An 8,863-nucleotide genomic window follows, 5' to 3' on the forward strand; every position below is an offset into this window, starting at 1 on the left:
TAACTTTATACAATGTCAAACTGACATGGGACATGGACACACAGACACAGATTGCCCCATGCTAAACAAGTGGTGGAGAAACATATCTCCATGATGATGCCACCGATGGAAATGGCATTGCATTGTAAAGGTGTGATAACATGTAAAAAGGTGTGAAAACCACACAAAATGGTCTGGCATTTAGGTAGATGGTAGGGACCTGCACAGCGGAGTACGGAGAGAGAATCTATTTTAAACTGGGAGCTTTTCTAGGTGAACCGGGGCCGTTCTCATCACTGCATTTCCATTTTACCTTGCTCTCAGGCACATGGCAGGGAAAAGGGTGATGCAACTGCGAAAGAGCCATTGTTAATAGATAGTTCTGGTCAATACCTGGAATTGCTTTATAATAGCACCCTAAAACATTGCAGTTAAAGTCGTTTAGTTCATAATGCGACCTAATAGTATAGGAAAATGTGACAAATTAGTTAATGTATTCAATTAGCGCATGGAAGGCTAATTGCATCCTGTTTTCTATAGAGCCTGGATACGAATGAAAAATGCTTTACAGGATAAATATTAATCCCCACAAGCATCTGTGGCTGATTGCAATAGTTGTGTTCCTTGATAAATTGCTCAATTATCCACCCAAAGAACTGGAAAAACATCATTAGGAAAATATCTCTGAAAAATGATTTATTAAAACAATGGTACGAGATGCCACCGGACTGGAAAAACATGTGTCCATGACATAACAAATTACGGAAACGATACTTTACTTCCTTTCTATCGTTGTTGTGTGCATACGTAGCACGGAAGCTAAGGAAGCAAAACAGCAACAAATAAAATGGTGGCCGTGCTCCCAATTTAAAGGTGATTTAAGACGTATGGGGTTGAAAGAGAGGAAAAAACTGGTGACATGATCCGTCCTACAAAGCCCAAACACAGTATCTGCATCTTTTGGATTTCCTTTTCTTTACTTGACTTTCACTGTAATACGTCATACATTTGGTGGTTAAATATGATTTGATGGCAAGATATAGCGAACAAATTCACAAAATCTCCTTTTTTATCAGCTGGCCAATTTTACAGATACTGCATTTAGGCTTTGTAGTAAGGGACAGTGATGTGCTGAATAAGAAAATAAATAAATAAATAAAAAAGATAACCCTTAAATGGGGCTTCAAAACTAACAATGGACTGGGTGGGCTTCCGTGACAAGAAGTCAATACTTCCATCCCCCCGAGCCTGATCCTACCCCACATGCTCCAAGACAGAACTTGTAAAGACCTTCTTCTTGCTTTAAGTGATAAAATCTCGTTTCTAATGGAAAGCCCTTCCTCCAGCCATGCATGGTATTACTTTCCCTCTCGTTCTGACCTTGGCTGTTCGTTTAAAAAAAAAAAAGTGCCTTAAGCTCATCGTTCCAGGTGACATAACAAGACTAACGCTGATAGAACAATTAATATTTCACCTCGATGAAGATACTACCACTGCACCCAATCAAAAGGCGGTCCGTGAGGATGTGCCAGTCTTTTCCTATGAAAGTCCATTAAAGGAACAGACCACCCTTTTTTGATTTTCACATATTTGCAGTATTTCCCAACATCATTCATGAATGTGCATATCATTTTCGTCTCAGTGTTTTCAGTACTTAGATTTATTGGATCAGAATTATTAGCATAGCTTAGCATAATCACTGAAAGTAACTGGTATCTTTAGCATCAAGCCACAAGTGGTCACTGGACGGAATTAAATTACCGTTTTACACTCTGGTGAATTTTACATTAATTTTAAAATGGTTTATAAGTACATTTGATTGTGTTTTATTTTGTACCATAGACTTGCATTGCTATGCCTAATGCGGCTATACTGTTAAACGGGGCAATGCAAACACATAGACGAAAATTATATGCACATTCATAAATAATGCTTGGAAATACTGCAAATATGTGAAAATCAAAAAAGGGTGGTCTGTTCCATTAATGACTTATGGAGAGGAGAGCTTGGTAATCTTATTTCCACCTATTTCGTGACGGGGAGGAGTGACTCATAGGCATTTGTTGGCATTTAAATTTGTTGTTGTTATTTGTTGTGGTTGGTTAGCGTGTGTGTGTGTGTGTGTGTGTGTGTGTGTGTGTGTGTGTGTGTGTGTGTGTGTGTGTGTGTGTGTGTGTGTGTGTGTGTGTGTGTGTGTGTGTGTGTGTGTGTGTGTATGTGTGTGTGTGTGTGTGTGTGTGTGTGTGTGTGTGTGCTGCACCAATATACCTTCATGAAGCCACTGCTATTGGAGCACACTAACAAGGTGGAGCCCAATTCCTGGACCCCACGTGTTTTGACCCCTTTTGCTTGGGTAGTTTTGTTGTTACTGGTAAAAGTGAAAGTGTACACACTCACACACACACACACACACACACACTCACACACACACACACACACACACACACACACACACACACACACACACACACACACACACACACACACACACACACACACACACATACACACACACACACACGCACACACACACACTACTGTAATACAAATACCCCCCCCACACACACACACACACACACACACACATACACACACACGCACACACACACACCAACACCATTACCATACACCCACATATGGTTAATCATCTATCCCTTCTTCACGCCTACAGTACTTTACTTTACTACTACAGAGAGAAAGAGAGAGAGAGAGAGAGAGAGAGAGAGAGAGAGAGAGAGAGAGAGAGAGAAAGAGAGGAGAGAGAGAGAGAGAGAGAGAGAGAGAGAGAGAGAGAGAGAGAGAGAGAGAGAGAGAGAAAGAGAGAGGAGAAAGAGAGAGGAGAAAGCTGCTGTGCTGCTGTGCTAGTCTCCAAGGACCATGCAAATGAAGTCCAAGGGGTGGATTTAGGGCCAGTAGCTACCCCGGGGAGAGCCTGCTCAAATCACTCCCAGCCTAAAACACTTCTACCCCAACCTCCACCCGCCCCCCCTCACTCATCTTCACACTTCGTTTTTTCTACCCCTACCCCCTACTCACCACCACCACCACATCTTCAATTCTCCCCATTTCCCCCTCTTCTCTACTGTAAACCCCCTTTCCCCTTCACACTTAATATTCCTACCCCCCCCCACCACCACCAACACCACATCTTCAATTCTCCCCCTTTTCCTTCACTTCTCTACTGTACACCCCTTTTCTTCCACTCCTCCAATGTACTGTACTCCCCCCCTCCTTCTGTTTTTACCCTCCATCTTCCATCCCCCAACCTCACTCATCTTTACACTTCTTTTTTATGCCCCCCCCCCTCCCCACGCACACACACTCATCTTCACTCCCCCTCTTTTCCTTATCTAATATACATACATATTCCTCCATCCGTCTTCTGTATCCCTCATTCCTCTTCTCCTCTACTGTACACACTATACTGTATGCACCACCACCCTTCTCCTCCACTCCTCTACTATACCGCCTCCTATCCCTTCATTCTTCCATATGTAAAACACTTGTTTTTACCACCCCGCTCCCTCCCCCACACCCACCACTTCCCCTTCACTTTTCTTCTTCCCTTTCTCTCATTCCTCTATGGTACCCCCCTCCTCCTCCACTCCTCTTCTGCACCCTCCTTTTTCCATCGCTCCGTATATAAAACACTTCTTTTTTCCCCCCCCCCCTCCCCCCTTCACTTTCATTCCTCTTCCTCCCATTCCCTCCCTCCTCTTCTCTCCCTCTCCTTTTCCCTCCTTTCTACAGTATTCCTTGAACTGCGAGGCAGGCAAGGCAGACAGGCAGGCAAGGCAGGCAAGGCAATACAACTAAACTCCAGTCTGATTTCAGCTATACAAGCCATCCATTGGCACACTCCGAGGCACACAGCCTGCCTGCGTGTTACAATAGGAGCACATCCAAAGTAGGCTAAGCATAGAAAAAAACAAACACAAGAGACATCGGAGATCTACGTACTCGTAGAGTTTCAAACAGCCCTGGACTGCTCTCACAACCCTGCACGCCAACTCCCACTGGTACACAGAGGCGTAGGTGTGTGGAGGAGGAGTATCAGTCAAGCATCAGCACCGTGTTACTTAGGGCTGTAACGATATTGTATCGAACCGAGAAATCGTGATACACAGAGTCACAATACTGTATTGTGATACAAGGAGGCAGTATCGTGATACGTCCTTTCAAAGTTTTATTACCCATTAGTCCAGAAAACAACCTTATGATTTGATGTGATAGTGTTTCCAAACTTCAGTGGAGATACATTTCAGAAATCGTGGGGTGTATCAAACCGTAGGTCAAAAATCGTGATACAAATCGAAATGTGAGTTGAGTGTATTGTTACAGCCCTAGTGTTACTGTTTGTAGGACAGTGATTCTCAAACTGTGGGGCCCGGGGACCCCTGGGGGGAGGGGGACCATGAGAGAGTACTAGGGGGGCCACAGCTTGTTGGAAGGAATGGTATTGCAAAACTAAATAATTTACTAAATAAATAACTGAACAAATTAAATAACTGAAGTGAACCAAAATAAACCAAGAAGAAAGCCAAACAATATTCTCATTAGTTAAAAAATACGTTTTCTAGTCTACTCTTGGAAATGTCCTCATTCACACTGCTCTACACTGCCATATTTATTATGTCTCCTGCTGTAGTTTCATGGATTTATGGATGCATAAACTACATCGACTCGTGAAAGACTTGTGAAAAAATGGTGTGTTACAGCTATGCCAAGTAAAGGGGGTCTTGGCTGAAATGTACTTACAGTATATATGGGGGGCCTTGTCATGGTTAAGTTTGGGAAACCCTGCTGTAGGGCACATTGTGCCTGTCATGTTCAGAGCTGTGGACCCTTGTTCTCAGAAAGTTTAAAACCCTTGCAATGCTTTCTTTCTGACATACAGTGTAGGTGACTTTACAAACTGACCCATGTACGTAGCTGTCTTGGTATATGACACTTGTGACAGGGTGTTTAGCTTTTGAACCCCAGACTGACACCTCTGGTCATGGGGAAGCCCCTCTCTACTGTATGTAGATGGGATTGCCAGTGACTCTATTCATTGTATGCTGAAAGACTTTCAGGAGAATTCTGTCCATTTTACAGATAATATCTCATCTGAGGCCAAAGACATTAGTCCAAAAGGAGAATCGCAAGGAATTCTCATGCGGCCTGCGCTAAGTTTGCATCTTGCACGCATTTCCATAGCAGGCAAGTGGTAAACGCTCTCAGAAACTTTCAAGACATCATTGATATGTCATTGCCATGGTCATTACCATTTTCGAAAACAATAACATACAACAGTGGCTCTGCATGATAGGGTTAAAAGAGAGATAAGACGCACCTTAACTTAGTACAACAACAACAGTTTCGTGACTGCTTAGATGCTGCTGCTGCTGCAGTAGCATTATTCTCATTTGCATCTTCGCACATGGCATAGACTATGAGAATGTTGAATGTGTTGGAAAATACAATAGCATTGCCAACACAAACGCTGTGTTCAATAAATACCCATCCCCGTTAATATATGAGATGTGGTGGAGGCCCTAATAGAACGCATACAATTATCCTACTTTCTCATTTGGGCTTACTATATTAAGCCACGGAGAGTTCTTGCGCGATTTATCCATAGAGCGCCAATTAAATGATGAAAGAAAGCACACAGGCCTTCGTCTGCCGTCTGTACGCATTTTCCACTCTGCTTCAATTACAGCCCCCCCACCATATACAAATTATGGTAAATTACCTCTGGAACCTTGAGCTAAAATGTTGATTCTCCAGAACAGGTAATCAATCACCAAATTAGAATGTCTGTCGAGCTATCAATTAAGTAATGCATTTAGGAGAGAGTGAGGAGAGATGGGGAGAGAGGGAGGGAGAGAGAAAGACTGAGACCAAGCGTGACTGTCTGTGAATGGGTGTGAAGAACAGGGGGTGGTGTGTGTGTGTGTGTGTGTGTGTGTGTGTGTGTGTGTGTGTGTGTGTGTGTGTGTGTGTGTGTGTGTGTGTGTGTGTGTGTGTGTGAGAGAGAGAGAGAGAGAGAGAGAGAGAGAGAGAGAGAGAGAGAGAGAGAGAGAGAGAGAGAGAGAGAGAGATCTCATTTCCATCTGTGGAGAGACTTTTGAGACGGGCAGTGTGAAAAAGAGGAAAAAGAGATAGAGATAGGGAGAGAGAAAGGGTGTTAATGTGTGTATATGACTGTGAAGGGGATGAGGGTACAGAGAAGTGCACAGAAAAGAGAGAGGCTGAAGAGAGAGAGAGCGAGAGAGAGAGAGCGAGCGAGTGAGTGAGAGAGAGAGAGAAAGAGAGAGATAGCGAGAGAGAGAGAGAGAGAGAGAGAGAGAGAGAGAGAGAGAACACGAAAAGGGGTCATTTGGGGCATCATGCACCATCAATTTAATTCACACTTTAAGGCCTAGCTAGCCGCTAGCTGCTGCTAACTGCTGTTGCTGCAGCTTGCTGCTCTTGCTCACCTTGACAAGCTCATAGTGCTGGATCCCATTGATCCCCACGTCGGGGTCGAACGCGGAGGGCACAGGGTAGCGGTTGTTGATGGCCGTGTTCTCCGGGATGGAGATGTTGATCACCGTGGACTGGAACAAGGGTGCGTTGTCATTGACGTCCTCGATGAGGAAGCGGATCTTCACCAGGCGGAAGATCTCGTCGGGCAGCACGGCCACCTCGATCTCGAAGAAGCACTGGCGCTCGCCGAACACGCCCGAGCACAGCTTCTCGCGGTCGATGCGGTTAGACGTGGTGAAGATCTCGCCGGTGTTGGCCTCCACCCGCACCAGGGGAACGTCGCCCGTCTTGTAGACGGGCTTGAACTGCAGCGGCGAGGAGAGCTTGAGGGCCGGGTCCAGCGCCAGGTCCAGGTCCTTGCGGAGGTTGCCGATGCGCACGTTCTCCGGCAGCTCCTCCTTCACGCTGTACTCCTTCTCCTGCGCCCGGCACGACGGCACCAGGCACAGGAGGCAACAGCAGCAGCCCAGCAGTAGCCGTAGCAACAGCAGAGGAGCATGGCGGCGTTGGGGATGGGCCCGAGCGCTTGATGACGACGACGACGCCAAGTCCATAATCGGTCGGGTGGCGTGGCGTGGCGACGGGGATGAGCTTCTTCCTCTACAGGGCTGCGAAGTCTAGTGAACGACAATAGATGGAGACAAAAGAGGAGAGAGGGACAGGGGACATGGTGGAAAGAGCATAAGAGAGAGAGAGAGAGAGAGAGAGAGAGAGAGAGAGAGAGAGAGAGAGAGAGAGAGAGAGAGAGAGAGAGACAGAGACAGAGAGAGAGAGATAGAGAGGAGAAATAGAGAGGGAAGTGAGAGAGCCAGAGGGAAGGAGAGGAGGGGGTGAAAAAGCGATTGGGAGAGAGAGAGGGTGAATGAGAGACATAGGGGGTAAAAGAGAGAGAGAGACAGAGACAAAGTCAATCGCAGAGAAACACATGCTTCGGAAACAAGCATACATATTCTTCTTTAATTAGTCAACCCTCCCCAGTGGACTTTGTTCTTTTTTCATGCAGGACGTTTCGAACTCCTGTTGTGCTAAAGCACAGATGTCTCATTCAGGCACCACATGCTATTCTTAGGCTTGTACAACATACATACGGTGCACTCACACAGAGGTTGCCTGTTTGCAAATATAATCAGTAGCTTTAATGGCTATCTCACCTCACTGCTGTTTAAAAGCATATTAGGAGAATATTTTTTTTCTAAATATGAAGTGCATGCTGGTAATGTTTTTACATAAATTTACATAAACCACCTATTTACATTAATGATGACAAATAACTGTGTGTGTGTGTGTGTGTGTGTGTGTGTGTGTGTGTGTGTGTGTGTGTGTGTGTGTGTGTGTGTGTGTGTGTGTGTGTGTGTGTGTGTGTGTGTGTGTGTGTGTGTGTGTGCATACTGTTTCAGTGCACCTTGAAGCTAATGATAAATTTTGTCCTCCCTTCTGCCAAGATAAAATGTTGTCTTGGTCTTGGTTGTCTTGGATAAAGTTCATGCCTTGATGTTTTAGTTCCCCTCACACTTCCAAGGGGGGGAAATAGCCATGGAGGGATGTGTGTTTGGTTTACATAATCTCTCAAAAACAGCTTTGGATAAAAAGGGACATCTGAAGTCCAAAGGGTCATAAAATCATTTGACAAGATTTTAGCATCAGCGCATTGGTCGTGGTTGCCCGTATCCCCTCTACGAAAATCCCTTTCCGGGCATTATATAAATAAGACTAGCCAGAGGCCTGAAACACCAACTTGGTGCCAAAAAACCCCGCAAGTAGGTCACTGAGAAATAAAAAAAATATATGAAGAGTCTTGCCTGATTGTCTGTTTTATTCCTGCCCAATTTTTTAAACGCACTGTGTGAGATAGAAGAATGTAATTTGAGTAATTTCCCTAGACACTAGGGGAAGTTATTCTTTTTAGACTTCTTCCCCTTTAATCAAAGCTACAGCATCCAATATCCAAGGTCTCTTTTAAGTAAAGCTGGAGCAAGTTTTGGAGCCCTATAATGGGGGCTCGGTCCCAAATGCTGTCAGATTCACTAATACCAAGGAGTTATATATACACTGACTGTACCGTTGGCATACCGAGCAGAACGTTCTTCTCAACATAGGACAAAGTGTTACATAAAAAAGGCGGCAGCATTTTTCCCCATGCAGGCATGTAAATACAGTACTGTCTATAGTACATGATGATGCTGAGGGTGCGGGTGCAGTAAGATGTTTAATGCTTAACTCCCATGGCCTGATTTACATTTTAAAAGCGCCAGATGGCCAGCTAGTGACGATAACAAGTCTTTCATCCGAAAAAGATTCCCTCTCATTACTTCCTCATCGAGCGTGAGTGTGTGTGGGGGGAAAGAGAGAAAAAAAAGTTGTCATAGAAGGA

At 44.8% G+C, this 8,863-nt stretch overlaps 1 protein-coding gene across 1 annotated transcript in view; it reads right to left on the reverse strand.

The window, feature by feature from the left end:
* pcdh11 (protocadherin 11) overlaps positions 1–7,664 on the reverse strand; it is a 218,859-nt gene extending 211,195 nt beyond the window's left edge. The window contains exons 1-2 of the mRNA XM_063189923.1: positions 7,644–7,664; positions 6,444–7,109 (exon numbers count right to left, since the gene is read on the reverse strand). Coding sequence (XP_063045993.1) covers positions 6,444–7,109; positions 7,644–7,664 — 687 coding nt within the window. The remainder of the gene's footprint in view (positions 1–6,443; positions 7,110–7,643) is intronic.
* Positions 7,665–8,863: the final 1,199 nt, after the last annotated feature.

This window comes from Engraulis encrasicolus, chromosome 23, assembly GCF_034702125.1.
Source record: "Engraulis encrasicolus isolate BLACKSEA-1 chromosome 23, IST_EnEncr_1.0, whole genome shotgun sequence".
NCBI classification, from domain to species: domain Eukaryota; kingdom Metazoa; phylum Chordata; class Actinopteri; order Clupeiformes; family Engraulidae; genus Engraulis; species Engraulis encrasicolus.